The sequence below is a fragment of the Triplophysa dalaica genome, chromosome 16 (genome assembly GCF_015846415.1).
Source record: "Triplophysa dalaica isolate WHDGS20190420 chromosome 16, ASM1584641v1, whole genome shotgun sequence".
In the NCBI taxonomy this organism is placed as follows: Eukaryota; Metazoa; Chordata; class Actinopteri; order Cypriniformes; family Nemacheilidae; genus Triplophysa; species Triplophysa dalaica.
The window spans coordinates 1,753,334-1,770,800 of record NC_079557.1 but is presented as its reverse complement, the minus strand read 5'-3'; the positions used below and the strand labels follow the sequence as shown (position 1 = coordinate 1,770,800).

The window sequence follows — 17,467 nt, the reverse complement described above, 5'->3', positions numbered from 1 at the left end:
ATGCATAGCATTCAACGCTGACAAGCTCTGATAAAAGAATCAAATGAAATCCAACTAAGAAAAATGGACAATGTAATAAAAACAGACGGCGGCCTGCTGATGTCAGACTCGATCGAAGGGTTTTGGAACAGAGCTTAAATACATCAAGAGTTAAAGAACTGAAGCTCTTACATCCTTTTGATTCTACAAGCAGAAAAACTTTCAATTGATGTGAATGTTGCTCTTGACAACGAGATTTCATGTCGGGTAATGAAACTGCAAGCTTCCACAGACACACACACACACACACACACAGGACTGAATTTAATGTGTATCTGTTTGATATTCACAAAAACATACAACAGTAGCTTAAGCGAGAGATGAACATATTTTCCTCTTATTCTCATTCATTCAAACGTCTTCCACTCTATACGTCTCCATATCCAGACTTGAAAACGTACAGTATATATAAAGAACAATAATCAATGTATTTTTATATGCTGATAAGCTAAGACTACATTTCCCACAATGCTCTCTTCCTCTGTCACCTGTTTGTAAATAATATATTTAGGACAACGCTAATAAAATTGAGTATTTTACTGCAGCTAAGCTTTCAAAAATGAGCTATGTTTTCCATTTTAAATAATACCAAAACTACAACATTTGTCATTCGAAAGCACTCCTTAAAGGTTTCTTTACAGACTATAGAAAGCTCATATAAATATGGTTCTCTGAATCATTGACTGTTTTGTGAAACCAAAAATAGTGAAGAACCCTTTTAGCACCTTTTCCTGAAGAGAGTGATTTGAATACAAACGCTGTATATTCCACATGTCTACTGATGTTTTTTTAACACAGAAGTGTGTAACAAAAAAGCAAAGTCTAAATCTTTTCGGACAGATGTAGTGAGCTTTGTCATGGATTGAGACAAATAACAGAAGATGCTGGTCTGTACAAACTTCACTACTGTGATGGAAAACACAGCATTGTGGATGGTTGCCAGGATGATGCCAGACGGTTGCTAAGGGGTTCTGAGCATTATTTATCTGGTTGCTATGCGGTTGCATCCAATGTTTCAGGTGATTGCAAGAGGAGGCTTTAGACTTACAATGAGAGAGTGTTCTCGACCCATCGTGATGACCGTGCAGTTAATTGTCCTCAGAAGAGACGACACAATGTCCCGAATGTGCTGAAATGTGTCTCCCTGAAACACACACAGAGAGAGAGAGAGAGAGAGAGAGAGAGAGAGAAAGAGAGAGAGAGAGAGATTGATTATTATTTTCACAATTTCAATTTACATACTAATAATAATATTCATTAAAAAGGAAAAATCAAATCTTCTTCAACAATTTCATAATGAATCCGTTTAAACACCAAATCATTTCAAACTTTAAAAGATCATGCATTCATTTATAATGTCCTTGATTTTATAAGTTTCATGAAAACCGCCACTAAATTACCGTGGGTATCTTTCTCAATTTTCTCTTTCCTTTTTCCTCTTTCCTCTTTGCTTGGCCAAGTGAAAAAATCACAAACTGAGACTTCTCACAATGTCTGTTCACATATTTAAAGCCACAGATAAACATTTTACTGACATTAAAGAAGGTAAAAGAAATAATAATGTTAACATTTAACAATAAGGTGTTGTTTGTTAACAGTAACACATTCATTAACTGACATTAACACTAACAATGAACAATTTAGATTTGCAGTATTTATTATTCCCTATTTATTTTAGTTAATGTCAATACAGTTATTTATCTTAATTCATAGTGCATTGACTCATGTTAACAGTGACAACTCTTGATTTTAATAATGTATTAGTAAATGCTGAAATTAACATAAACTAACATTAATAAATGCTGTATTGGTATTGTTCATTGTTAGTACATTTTAGCTAATGCATGAACTAATTGTAAACAAATAGCACCTTAGTTTCCATAATCTCAAATAAAGGTTTTAGCTTCTTACAATCCATAAGTGCATGAGAGAGAGAGAGAGAGAGAGAGAGAGATAACATGTTTGTTATTGTAGAAATAAACTGCACTGCACTTAAATGCCTTAACCAAAAAAAATCACAGAGATGATTCACTCATGCGTGCCTGCGTCTGGTCTCTCCGGCTCCTTCACACTAATTTATTGCCTAAGTGTATCGAGCGGCCTGAAGAGCTTTTGACCTGCCTGGACGAGACTGTGTGTGATCTCCACTACAGCTTTCTATTTCTTTTTCCATTCCAATTCATTATTGATTTGAGAGTTTGTGTGTCTTCAAAACTGTCTGTTCTCGAATGTGAAGTTCTGTAAGAAAACAGTGGAACAGATCTGATACTCGTGAAGATCCAGCGCGTCACACTGCCTCCAGCGATTAGATAACAAATCACCGTCAGATGAAACATTAGTGTGAAAAATCACACAGAGGGAGATGTGAGAGGAATCACAATGCTAAAACATCTCAGAAATACGGTCTGTCGAGAACAGTCTCCGTAACAGTATATAGATTAACATCTTCAAACGGAAGAGTAATCACTTTGTAACCCTTGTTTAAGTAACCTACACTTTTTTATATTGTAGCACAATAGGTGATGTCATTTATATGTATAAGAGTTCACCCCAAAATAAAATATCTTTTTCATTTATTCACGCTGTTGACCTGTATGTGACTCTTCCTTTAGTGAAAGCACAAAAGAAGATATTTTGAGAAATGTCTCTGTGGTTTTGTCTTCAACTAATGTTGTGTGGTTATCAACGTTCTTCAAAATATATTTTTGTGTATTCCGCAGAAGGCAGAAACTCATACAGGTTTGGAATGACATGAGGATAATAAAATGATGAAAGAATCTCGCTTTGGGGTGAATTATCTTGTCATGAATGCATTTTTTATCTATTAAGAGTCCAAATAAGAGCAAAATCATTAACATTTACCCAGGGTTAAAATGACATGGGTTGACAATTTGAAACAAAAATGTGAAATTATAAAAGTGTGCACTTTGTTGATGTGGACAGAACAAAGAATCAGAAAAGTGTGTGTGTGTGCGTGCGGCTCCCTCACTAATTTCGTGACGCAGGATGAACTGAGGGATTGAGAGAAACATCTGTTCATCTGTCCATGAACTATTTCAATTTCATATTGTATTTCATATTGTTTTTCGAAAACGGCTCTTCAAATTCAGCTGCACCCCACAAACTGTCTCTCACTCTCTGCTTTATGTGAAAGTCTTTCTTTCATCTGTCTCTCTCTATCTCTGTGTATCTCTCATGCTCAGCAGTCTGTGGTATGATGGCTTCATCAGATACACTTGGAGTATAATCTTCACCATGAATTCAGTGTGTGTGTGTGTGTGTGTGTGTGTACAATCTGCACTGTTGGGTTGACTGAGTCCAGGTTTCAGCCTTTTCGTTTTATCCAGGGCCACATGAATTTCAATGACAGTCCTCGCTCTTTACTATAACAAACACCTTAAACTTCTCTGCCTGCCTTTAACTTCCTTCTTAACAAATCTGAACATTTACCATCACGGTATCACTTTCATCCGTGTGTGTGTGTGTTAGTGTATGTGTGTCGCTGTTCGGTTTCACAGCTGGTCTGTGATCAGTATTTTTAGAAGAATCGTTTGAGGTGAGCAATATTTTGAAGCGTCTCGGAGAGTTTAATTCAAACCGCGGCATGAAACATGCCCTCGGAGAGTGAAAAAGAGAGAGAGAGAGCAATTCACACGCCCCTCTTCATCTCTGTGTATATTTGAACAGTGAAACGCTCACAGAATCCTGTTAAAGGAGGAGAGAAGGAAAGAAAGGAGAGGAGGGTTCATGACCCTGTCACATCTCCACTTTGTTTCCTCCTCAACACTCTTTCATTCTCATCACACCGAGTCATGAGTCTGATCATCACACAGCTCTGACCTCTGCTTCACTCATTCTCTCCTCTTCTCATCCTTCTCTCCTTTCATTATGTCTCACTCTCTTCTTTCCTCCTGTCATTGTGTCCTCATCGAATATGCTATTTGGTCTAGAACACAAACAGCTTTTGAAGGGAAAAAACTCTTGAGTTCTTGAACCTCCTAATGTGTGTTTGAACTGTAGCGAACTCCCTAATATTAAATGTTTTATTGGTTTTCTTACGGTTTTGAATCGCTTTGGATGAAATCATCGATCCGGGAAATATCGAAATGTGAAGGTCGAAAATGATGTTCGAATACTTAATATTTCAGTCTGCATTTCAACTACAAAAGATATCAGAAGTCTGACTCCACCGTCACCAATAAAGTGTAAATAATTGAAAGTTGAAACGTTGCTCTATCTGTAAAGCTCAACATTGTCCGGACCCGATATTGTCTGGTAAACAATGTTGGTACGGTGTCGATGAATCTCTCCCGTTACCCCTCTCTCTGTTTCTCTAGATGCGTGGCTTCAGGAGGTTTATATTCTAAATGCATCACACTTCAGAAAGTGAGATTATTGCATTAGACTTCAAAGAATGGGATTGTACCTGCAGTGCAAGAAAAACCTGTTTGAGTACATCAACCGTTCTGAGCAGAACCAAACTAAACCAGCAAAGAAATTCTCGGAAATTCTGAATCACTTTAGAAATAAAGAATAAATGAATTTATTTAGAATAAAATGTTATGTGTATGAAGGCAAACTAAAACAGAACCGTACTAGTTGATAGCAGATAATCTTAGTGTACTCAACTAGTGGTATTTTGAGACACCATGAATATGCACTAAAATGTGCTTTTAACAAACTATCTCCTTTCAAAAAATGATTTTTCATGTACAACATCAAAGCACATTTACATTTAGTCATTTAGCAGTCATTTCAAAGGTCGATATGAGAAATGAACAGGAACTAAATGAATGCATTTTGGTGTAAGAAACTTTAACACGCATTATTGGTGCTAGAAACTGCAAGAGAATTAGCTGAATGTTACCCTCTAAAAAATAATTTGAATTGTTTTTTTAATTCTGTTTTTAATGCTGTTATCTGATATACAGAGAGAGAATCAGCCGGGACCGTCTGATGCAGGCGGGTTGTGTGTTTTGCTCAAGGACAAAGTTCAGGAAAAGTTCATTTTCACATTTCAATCTGAATGGTTCATTTATTCTAATAAAGAGAACAATTTTAGTTCATGCCTGACTTTTATCCTTCTTTTTATACTTTAAAACCCACAGACCGTTTGCCTTTATGTAAAAAATAAGACATCGCTCTTTCTACTCTTCGACATGAGTAGACACGCCCCTTACTACTGATTGGCTAAAAGTTTGTTGTGGTACGAGGCTCGACTTTTCTAAAGCGTATTTGGAAAAATACTAACCATGCATTTAATTACATTATGAAAGTGCACTTTTATATCACTCAACACAAAACACAAAAGATATTTTGAGAAATGTCTCAGTGGTTTTAGTGTCCATACAAGGAAAGTCCGTTACGTTTGTTTGTCAATGTTTTTTAATATATTTTTGATTTAACTACCCCTTTTATGAGTTCATATGTTATACAAAATTTTTTTGCTGTGTAAAATACTGTCAAGAATCGGTCAACATACAGTACATCTGCAAGAGAGCATTAGATCCAGATTCTGCTGCAATGTTATTTCTCTATGTATGGTTTTCTAAACTGCAGACAATTTTCCACATTTGACTCTGGATGAAGTCCAGCATTGGATGCTTTGGTCCACTGTCTACACATCCTGTCTACACTGGATTTAAAATCAAGATGTAAGTGAATTACAGACACTTTGCGTCTCAGTTAGACGTTTCCTGATCGACCGTCACATGGACATGGGCAGTAATTCTTAACCAAGTGAATTATCGAGTTTCTTACCACATCATCACGGCTCAGGACCTCCAGGATGTTGTTCAGAAGCTCAACACTGTTCCTCTTCTCGTCCTGTCCCTCCCCTACACAAGCCAACGCACCGCTCAGCTCCCGGAGCATCATGGGTAACAAGATGTCTCGGCAATCTGTAAATGACATCATTCCTCGGTTTGGTGAAAATAGTTATAAAATCTTTAAAACCAGCAAAATTCTCTTCAGGTAACCTTAGAACAATGTGTTCACAAATCAATATTAACCACATTTACATATTAACAGCCATTTTAAACTTGGCAGGAATCTTTGATACTCATGTGATACTCAATAGAGTAAATATGGAAATTATTGTAGGTATAAAAAATTCATTTATTTTCAATGGTCAACAGAAACTAAATGAATGCATTTTTTTTTTAAATGCAAATGCACGCAACGTGAAGGCATTAGCAAGTCGGACACGTGTGCATGTAACAACAAAGCCCCCTTCCGTCGACTGATTTGGTGGAGTAATGATGCCATCATATAGCCCGCATCCCCCACCCCCAAAATACCAGAATTGATGGAGGGCAGATGTGGGCCGAAAAATCCAGGGACGACTTTGCTTCCCAGTCCTCCCCTGTGTGAGAAACTTTTCTACGCATTATAGAGGAACTCAAGAGAAAAATAAACGGCTAGAAAAGAAGGTGAAAATCAATTTAATTAGTTTTTTAATAATGTTATTTGATATAGAGAGAGAGAATCAGCCGGGACCGTCTGATGCAGATGGTTAGTGTGTTTTGCTCAAGGACACAACGCTTGTGTTCAGGAAAAGTTCATCTTCGCATTTCATTCTGAATGGTAAATTTATTCTAATAAAGAGAACAATTAAAGACATGTCAATAACAATTTACACACAAAAAAGAAATATAAAAGTTTACTTAAAAAAATTGAAAAAGGAAAGAGAAGCTGTATGTAAGACAAGGATATAATGTCCATTACTGCCACTTTAAAATTCCCCAGACCATCTGTGCACACTTTATTTACTCACCAAATCCAATTTAAAATCACATTTGGAGCTTGACAAGTGTTCTAAGTGTAATCCCCATCAGAAAGCCACCGAATGGCAGAGAGAGACAGATGCTGCACTGGGGTTTACTCAAGGTGTTATTTAAAGGGGTCATATGAAGCGAATAAGTGTTTTTCTTTGTCTCTGCTGTGTTATAAGTTGCCTAAGCATATATTAGACACGTAAAATGGCAAATTTAAAGTGTCATAACAAAACATGCATTCTATCTAAAAGTGAATGCTCACCCAGACCTGCCTGAAACTCCTCGTGTAACCACACCCCTCCTTCCGAATAGCGATTGGTAAAGCTGACCCGGTCTGTCGTGATTGGTTCCTCGCTTATGGTGTGTGTGTGAAGACCCATACAATATCAGCGAGCTTCCGCTTCTCAGGCTGTTGTGATTGGTCGGTGCCCCTCTCAGTGCGTGCGTTTTCATAAACTTTGGCTTTAAGCAATAAACAGTAACAATGGCGTCAAGTTCACTTCATCAGTTAAAAACATTAAGGTTGATCGAAGTGTAACGGAGGTCTACTAGTGCATGTGCAAACGTCAACCTTTATCAGAGATCATGTGTTTTTCTTCTATGGCGAGGGAAATGACACCAGACCGAATGGCGTCAGACCGGTTATATTAATTAACACTAAAAACAGAAGCGTTACTTTTTATATTTGACCCGAGTTGGATAATAAAACAAGCAGAGAGATGGTGGTCTAGTGGGTTAAACCACTGAACTGGTAAATCAAAAGGTTGCTGGTTCGATCCCAGCAGCCACCACCAGTGTGTCCTTGAGCAAGACACTTTACTCCATGTTGCTCCAGGGGGATTGTCCCTGTAATAAGTGCATTGTAAGTTGCTTTGGATAAAAGCGTCTGCCAAATAACTAAATGAGACTAAATGAGATTGACCAGGAGACATTTGCAAGCAGGACTTCAAAGGACGTTTCATAGAAGTGTTTTAGAGGTAAGCTCACACACACACACAATATTAGTGTATTACACAGAACAGCTTTCACAGCCGATAAAGTCATGGAAGTTGTTTTTTGACCGTTGGTTATCTTAGAATGTATGTCGCTGAATTCTTATTACCAGCTGTAGTACTATGATGAAAGTAAAATTAGTTTAGCGCGTAACTAACAAATGTTTTCAATCTCTGATAACCAAACACTAATTCAACGGCTCTTCCTCTTCTCTAAGGAAGGCCTCTCCCCTTTTTTGAAATATTCCTTTTTGCGGAGGTTATTAAAAGCACTCGGAATAGTGACATTGTGTACCCGGGAAGTAGAGGGCTGTAAGTCCAATCCAGCTGTTCTCTGTAGTCCTTGAAAAGCGAATTCTGTTAAAGACAATATCTTGTGGAACTGAACGTTGAGCTTTATCATTTTGCCGGAATATTTAATGCTCCAAAGGCAACATTACGAATGAACAAGTTGCCTTTAACAAGTTGACCATGTTAAGCATGGGAAGCCAGCACTTTTAACAGTGTAAAGAAATCAGAATGCATGAAATAGCATGTCAACCATCTTTAACAGACATGAATGATAAGAGCCTGAACAAACACACATAATACACAATGTCACAGCCTTCAAATGAACTTGTGTTACAGTCTCAGGTATATGCAGGTACCAAACCATTGAGCGTCGAGGTTTGCCAGAGCACATTACAGTATCACGCATCAGCGTTTTTGCGTCGGACACAAACTATCTGCTTTACCCAAAGGTAAAACGCATCTATCTTACAGTGCTCCATATGAGTGTCTGTGGGCGAGTCTCTCTCTCTCTCCCCGGGGAGTAAAACGCATCAGGAAAAGCAGTTACAATAAAACCGATGGCCTTTCTGCAGCTCCACTTACAGTTATTGAGTGCTGTACATCATTACAGTGTGAACCACTGTCCCTCTCTCTCTCTCTCTCTCTCTCTCTCATTTTACACAAGCGTTTAGAGGTACTCAACACTGACAAGCCATTTCACAGAGAACAGGCGGTTTATCCTATGGCGGCATGATTGTTTCATCCTTCAGCATCACAAATATACCACAATCGTAAACAGTCGCTAATGCTAATGAGTGAAGCTAATGGCCAGGACTCCCTGGAGGAAGAGATTTCTTATGATCTCAATGGGACTTTCTTGAGAAAATAAAGAATAAATAAGAATGATAATTGGATTTATCACACTCAGGGCTTATCGTACACCCGGCACAAAGCGTGTACCAACGCGCAGTGTATTTTGCCAGTTTCATTCCAACGCAGTTCCCATCTTCCATCCTGCTGTGCGATGCTTAAATAGCATTTTCGCCCATTTGTGCATTTGGATTGTTGGTCCGTTGCAATTTGAGGATCTGAAAATAATCTGCTCTGTAGACCAACTGAGAGTCTAAAGTCAATGCCGCAATTTTTATTAGCTATTTAAAGAGGAATATGCGCCTAAAGGCGAGTGAAGACCACTCGTAAATTCTGCTTATTACACACGCACAGCAGAACACAATAATGACAAATATTACAAATAAATGGAATACAATTTAAAAGATTATTATTGTTGACGTAAAGACAGAAATCCAGCTTTTCCTCGAGATGTTCTGCTTGAGCGTTTTAACCTGTCGCACAAGCAGACGTGTTTCCTTTCTGGAGAAGTGTCTGCTCTTGCGAATTCTGCCGTGTAAATACAGCTTTCCTGTAGCTCAGTGGTAAGAGCATTGCGTTTACAACTCAAGGTTGTGGGTTCGATCCCAGGGGATTGCAAAGACCTATGTAATATGTATAGGATAAAGCGATGTAAGTCGCTTTGGATAAAAGCATCTGCCAAATGCCTAAATGTAAATGTAAATAGCGAATCCGCCATGGCACGAGCGCGACTGGCTCTTAAAGGGAATGGGAGATAAGATTCTGATTGGTTTATTGCAATCTAACACCAATGCGCTTAGATTGTAAAAATAGTCTCCTTAATGTTCCCATGAAATGAAGAGCAATTGAAAGTGAGATCGTTCAGAGGGAGATTAATGCTGAGTCCCTGAGAGAGAGAATACCGATTGATCTGATGGTGTTAGAGTTCACTGGGATCTCTGTTCATAGACTGTCCCGTCTTCATGGTGAAAATGTGCAGTCAAGCATTTTCTCAAGGCCAAACTGACCCACCTGTGTGCCAGAGTCTTTCTCATCAAAGACCTGATAAAACACTGTTTCAATCATCATTTTCAATACGCATGTACACAACACACTCAAAATCAGCCGTTCACGTTTAACATAAGTTTGTCTTCTTAAACTCCCCCGTCCCTCTCCAGCTCAAAACGTTTTATCTAACAGGCAAAAACACTTACTCAACAGATTTCACATTACAGTCGACTGAAATCTGGCCCGGAGCCTCACTGCGAGACAGCCAAAGTACTTCATGTATCACTCAGATGACTTTCCCAAATAATGCACTGAGAAATTTGAGGAACAAATTGGTAAACAAAAAGAGACCAACGCAACGGTAAATGTTGGAGACTTTAGATTTAAACGAAACAATGACACGTTCTCGCCTGCGCTACACCTGTGTCTCTCTACGTCTGTGTGTGTGAAAGAATATCAAAGGAGGAAAAGAGCGTCTGTTCCCTTAAGAATCATTTCTTAGCCCCTCCTCTTCCCCCAGCATCCTTCATTCATTTTTCATGCGTGGCTCTATCCTGGGAGTTCACAATAAACTATTTCACATGGTAATAAGATGCCATTTCAATTACCCAGCTGGTTTAAATCAGACACGCCCGCCACACCACGCCACCACAGAGAGAGCAGAAAACCAAGGCTACTTCAAATGGAAAGCAAAGTTGAATTGATCTTGCTCTCTTCACGCCACACGCCAAAGTCTGATTCAATCTGATGTCTATTACTGAGATTCTAGAGGTTTCTTGTTGCTTTTAATACATACAATTCACCTCCTCTGAAAAATCCACCTCAAATTCTCTATTAGAAAGCGGAACGGACGTGAAGCTGTAAATTGGATTTGGGGGTTTCTACAATGTTGTTTATATCCTGAAAAGAGCTGCGATGGTAGGAACATGGTGACAAATCTTCTTCCAATGTTTTTAATTTTTAAATAGCGGAAGTGTCAGAGCAAAAGCAATGACAGTCAGTCCAGCTAACAGATATACGGCTGTAAACCGAGCGCTTTTGAAATGAGATACGGCGCGCGTGCTGTCGGCCGATAAACACCGAATTCCCGATTTATGTTTCTGGTTTGATGAGGCATTTGGTTGCGAATAAATCCAGATGAAGCGTTCAATTCAAGAACAATACACATAATCCACAGTCTGACACGACGGACTAATGTTCTGACATCAGTGTTAAAAACTCAAATCTCATCTGATGAACACAGCACCACAGGAGATCGGAGTTCTCAGTTGTGTCTCATTTGAGTTTTAACCTAAAACTGCTCAGAAAAGAACAACAGAAACAAATGATCTGGATTTGGGTAAATTTGATGAGAAATGTTGGAGTTCATATTGAGATCTTCGATAATATTGACTTTTGATCGCAGTCTTGACAAGTCTGAGCTCAGTTTGACACATTGACATCTCTTCTGAAACTCTGAGAATTTTCGGGATCTGAGATGCAAGGGAAAGTTCCCGTTGATGTCTAGGAGAGATTAAAGCGTGTTTCTCATTTATATCCCTCGCTTTCGACTTAAAAAACAAATAAAAAACCAAACAAACACCCTAGAGCAATGCCCTAGCACCACCAACAAAATGTACAAATCTACTTGGCAGATGCTGCCCAATCACTGAATCTTCAATTAGACCGAGTCGAGTTCCTCGCCAGATATTGACTGTACTATCCAGTTTGAGCTCAAATACCCCGTAAAGTCTGGCATGAATATTAATATCATCATCAACTCAAAAAAAAAAAATCAAAGGCACTCTGCGACATCCCAGTAATAACCGGAGTCATTCTGCCAACAGACACTCGAATGAAACACTTGCACACATCAACAGATGGTAAGACGGAAAAAGCCCTTTAATATCTAAAAGAACTGTAAATAAATGAACAAACAAGAGTGAAAAGCACTTTTGCTGTTGTAATGCATTTGAACCCAGCAGGATAAACAGTAGAAAAGCCCTCGGCATCCGTAACCATAACAACGGCCACATTAAGGCTTGGCTCGAACGAAAGACCACTTTAATTCACTTTCAGTGTATTGAAATTAGTAAGATGAGAAGTGTGTGTGTGTGTGTGTTGTTGTGTGTGTGTGTGTGTGTGTGTGTTCAACGCTCTTCATCATTTTAATGCATCAGGCAGAAAGAAAGTGAATTACAGACGAATCTGTATATTACTCAGGCCGTGTGTGTGTGCGTGTGATATTTCTATATTACTCTGTTATGTAAAGTAAATTTCATTGAACCTTTTCTCATTAAGATCATCACGTCTAGATATTAATTCATCATTACACTGTGAAAAAAATGCTGCTGCCTTAAAGGGATAGTTCACACAAAAGGAAAATTCTGTCTAAATGTATTCACCCTCATAAATTTGAAATATGAAGTACATGACTTTCACTTTAAAGCAATAAAATAGGGTTTTGTTACTCTAAATCCTGATATTGAATTTTTAGTCTACAACGTTAAGTTTGGGCAAATCATTTCAAACATAAAAGCAGATTTTTTAAGAATCCCCTCGTGTTCTCTGTTTTTCTAAAGTGTTTGATGGTGATTCTATAAATCTTTGTTATACGAACAACAAAAATGCCCTTTTTTAACAATTGAGTAAATTGTTAGAGGTAAATTTTGTACACTAAACTCAAATCTAAGACTTTTTTATTTGTCTTTATTTTCTTTCATTGTATCTTACTTTTGTTTTATGCTGCTACATGACTGTATTGATTTGAGATGTTTCATTTGCTGTATTATATTGTAATTTGCTTATTTGTCTTGATTTAAGCATCAATAAAAACCATCTTGTCATTATTTTTTACCTGTATGAATTTCTCTCTTCTGCAGAACACAAAAGAAGATATTTTAAAGGATGTCAATAACCAAACAAAACTGAACTCCATTGACTTCCATTGTATGAAAAAAAGACATTTCTCAAAATATCTCCTTTTGTGTTTAACTGCAGAAAGACAAGCATGCACAACCTCAAGAGGAAAAATAAATTATGACCGAATTTTTATTTTGGGGTGAACTATCCATTTGAATTTGTATGTATCAAAGTGGCTGTGCAAGTCATTTCCACTCGATCTTCACAAGCAATGGTTTGCTTTTATTTTAATTATCATTCTGATCTCAGAATATCAAACAGATCTCTCATCAGACCAGTCTTCAGAGGCAGCTTTGAAACTCCACAGGTTATTAAAAACTACCAGCAGACTCACTTCAGTTCTTCGGGATGGCAAATGAGATGAGAGATATCAGTAATAAACTCATTATTTCCATTTTTTAACGATTCAATGGTTTCAGTCTGTCAGGTTTCAGAGTGTTACAGCGGAATAATGCGAGCTAACTGCCCTCGGATTATTATTCATGAATCTAATTTCACCTCAAGTGGAAACGAAATGTGTCAAATGCGTTTCCACATTTGCACATGTTTTCCATCCTGATGCCTGAAGCTGCACATCATCACAAGTGAATCGTGAACCTTCATGAACCGTCCAGGTTCTACAGACAAACACAGAGGACTGTGTAAACATTTACCTCAATCCAAAAACACTAACCAGGCTGAAGGATTTTAATGCATTTTAATATTTTAAAGTAAAACTTTATCATAGCTTTTAAAAATAACTGATGAAATCAAGAGACTGTTGAGATCTTTCTCTGTAACTTGGATCACCCCAAACAGATAAAGTAATGTAAACTTAATTTTATGAAAAAGTTCAACTTACTTACATATCTTAAGTTCCTGAAACACCTTTTTACTTTTGAGTAAAGAATAATGATTATTTTTGATTTACTTGAAGTTTTAACTAAAACTTTGCTTCTTAAAATAATTTGCTTCTTGTTCAATTTACTTATTTTAAAGGTGTAAATCAAACAAAATCAAACTAAAAATGCAACTTTGTGTACTTATTTTAAGTTCTGTCTACTAAATTTAATGAGAAAAATGAATGAAATAATATAGCCACACTTACTAAGTCTTAATAAGAACTTTAATTTAACATTATTCAAAAGTTGAAGGTTGTGCTTACTTAAACCAACAACCACTAAAACAAATTATTTTTGAGTATTTCCAACTTATCCAGGTTTACAGTGCAGACATCATAAAGCAATCTGTTTAAATGATAAATTCCTGACTAGAAAAGATCCACAACAAACCCGAAGAAAAATGACCTGTGAGAGATCTCTTTAAGATCTCAATTATTGCTCATAGACAATGAGAGTCATTGAGAATAAATTGAGCGCAAATGGAAACTCTTATCTGCGTCTCAGATATTTCTCCTGAGATGAAGACTGTCATTAGAGTTCTGTTTTCATTGCGTGCTCTCTGTCACCTGTCAATGTTTCCCATCATGCCTTGCTCCTCTGTTGGGCAGGTGAGGGCCGGACGCTCTCAGATGAGACTTACACCGCTGAGGTGATTTTACAGCATCTCAATATTTCTCAATTCCTCTCTGTACGTTTCAGAGTGACACTTCACAAAATGCGACCTGGGCTGGCCGGATAAATTTCAATTAATATGCCTGTCAGGATGGCTTACGGGCTACACGGTAATTCAGAAATAAATAAAATGACACATGAATATATGAATGAATAAACAGCTCTTGGCATCACGGGGACAAGAGAGGAATCCTCACATTGTGATGTCAAGTTGCCCGGGGCCAATCACCGGAGGCCTGGGAGCGTGCTCATGAATATTTATGCAAGAAAACACAGGTTACATGTGAAACGGCCTGTCCGTGATTTTGCTCCTAAAACACCTCAATTTCATTCAGCTGGAACAGACAACAGACGTGTCGTGCACACTAAGCGGACGCGGACTGTGGCGGAAATCACAAAATGATCATTACAGGAAACTGAAATGGCTCTGTGCCTATGATGCAGCTCATCGCACAGCCTGTAAACACAGATTTTTGTCATGTAACAGGCAAAGTCATTAAATCTGTCTAAATTAAACAAAGAATGAACAATGGAAAAGTAAACAGTAATCAGACACCAGATCATAGTTTTTCTAATCAACTAGTCTTTTGGAAAGATGGTTGAATAGTAGCCAGCGAGTGACTCTTTATGTAAAGAACTATACAGCATCAACGGTCCAACAACCTGCTAGTCAACACTGAACCAAAGCAGTGATTAGTAGAACTAGTATTAAACTAGTTGGTACAGCCTTAAAGAAGAACATACACTTATGTTTTCATCTTTAGAATAATAAACAATCCCAGGTCTAGAGAGAGAGAGAGAGAGAGAAAGAGAGAGAGAGAGAGAGAGAGAGAGAGGGAGAGAGGGAGGGAGGGAGAGGAACCAAAATCATCACACACACATTCATCAACACTGCCGGCATCTCATTGACGTTAAAGAGCACACGCACACAAACACACATATCATTCATCACTTCTTAGCATCTAGTTAACGGCTGTTTGGCAGGAGTAGACCAGAGGCTATCAAATACAGAGAGAGAGAGAGAGAGAGAGAGAGAGAGAAAAATATAAACTACATTATGGGGACTAAGCAATTTTTACCTTGGGGGACATTTTTTGGTCCCTGTGAGGACTACCACTAAAACATATTTTTTAATGAAGAAATCCAGAAAGGATTTTATACGTCCAGTGAAGGAAATTAAGCGGCATCTAGTGGTGAGGTTGCGAATTGCAACCAACGTCTCACTTCTCCCATCCCTTTCAAAGCACCACGGTGACTGACACAGAACTACGATTTCGTCAAGTTTTCGCATCTTTGCCGAAGGAGATTACATATGTTACGAAATGCGCTCTGTAGAGCACTTTTTCTGTTTAGGGCTATTGTTCAGAAACAACATGTTTGTAGCCTTGCAAAGTATACTGCTTTTGACTCATACGCGTACACACGTATGCATGCACATTACGACATATTGCAATGCCTCTCCAGGCCTATAGGGGTCAGGTTTTCTTCTACTTCCTTGAATCGATGCTCCCAGGACATGGTGCCACCTAGTGGTTAAACGAATTACCGCAAGAAATGGAACGCGTCAGCGCCACCTGTGCGTACTTTATATTCGACATAACAAAATTCCAGCGGTGCGTGTACGATTCTGATGACGGAATTTCCGTCACTCGCACTGTACGCTGTCCTTTGCGTCGCATAAAAAGGGAACTATACTTTGGCCTATAAGGGACCCGCGGTATATGTAGATAGAAATAGATAATTCAAAGGTAATGAAAACATAACGCTTCACTATGTCAGGTCTTTATACACCTCTGAAGACAAAATCACACACTGGACGTTCAAATCACTCAAGTCCCCATGAAACATGGAAACGTGTTTGTGTGTAACTTACCTTGTCTATGGAAGAGTTTGCTGCCCACTATCTCAGTCATAGATCCCACTTTGTGTTTCTGGAGTCGATCAGGTGGAATGCAGATGTAGAAATCATACAACAGCTTACTACAGACAGACGGACAGATAGACAGACAGGATCATTCCTAACTCATTTCAGAATGAACTCTCTCACATACCGTCTAATATTGTTTCATCTTTTCAGGTCAATATCAAGTAGATGTTGATCTACATTCTCTAATAAAAGATAAAAATAGAAGAAATGACGCTGTAAATAAATGTTGAGGGCAGAGAAATTGACCTGCGTTATATTGATCGACTCTGAACACTGTCTAAGAGAAAATACTGTATCATATCGACCCGCTGGAAGCCGCTGGAAGCAGCTTGTGTTTGTGTACAGTGATGAATTGGACGGCACCTGCTGTGCCAAACACACACACAAACACACAACCAGGTCTTACTACATTATAACAAGATTCAAGAGAAAAATGTAACAATATAAGTGCGCTTCAAACGTACAGCCTCCTCAAACCTTTACAAAAACCACGTCTGAGCTTAAAACCAGATGCATTAAAATTCCGTCTGCATGCGCTTGAAGAAATAAAAAACCAGCATGCTTATTAGAGTTCAAGAGAAGCTCAAATAAACACAGAGAGATGAATGTTTTCACAGGCATCAACTTAAAAACGTGTATTAGAAATGACAGCGGCGCATTCGGAAATTCTGTTTCTTTCCGTTGATGTCGTCAAGTTTGCAAACCCTGTCTAATCCAGTGGTGTGTACTTCCCGGGGAAGTTTATTACAGCTACCCGGGAACTCATGAATTTGACTCTGTGTTTCTTGAAATTGCATAAATCCAAACAAATGAGAGAAAAGGGGTGAGCGCCGTATGCATTAGGAGCTCCATTAGCAGTCGACTGAAGCTGCGCCTGAGGCTCAAACTGTAGATGAGCATGGGAGGGGTCAGAGGTCACGAGATGAGACTCACCTGAGAAGTTTGGCATTGAACACGGTCTCCACATCGTGCAGGACTGTTGGCAGGTACTTCAGAGCGGCAACCTACAAACACACACACCTGAACTTTACTTTTTAACATTTAATAACAGTCAGTGCTTTATTATGTAAGTAGGGATGTAACGATATCAAAATCTCACTGTACGATAACGCCTCGGTGTAACGTCTACGGTACGATATTTATCGCAATATT

General features: G+C 38.4%; 1 protein-coding gene across 1 annotated transcript in view; it reads right to left on the bottom strand.

Moving 5' to 3' along the window:
* Nucleotides 1–17,467, bottom strand: part of LOC130437862 (dedicator of cytokinesis protein 2) — a 70,709-nt gene that overhangs the window by 33,511 nt on the left and 19,731 nt on the right. Inside the window, 4 exon segments of the mRNA XM_056769504.1 lie at nt 1,088–1,183; nt 5,800–5,939; nt 16,262–16,368; nt 17,249–17,319. Coding sequence (XP_056625482.1) covers nt 1,088–1,183; nt 5,800–5,939; nt 16,262–16,368; nt 17,249–17,319 — 414 coding nt within the window.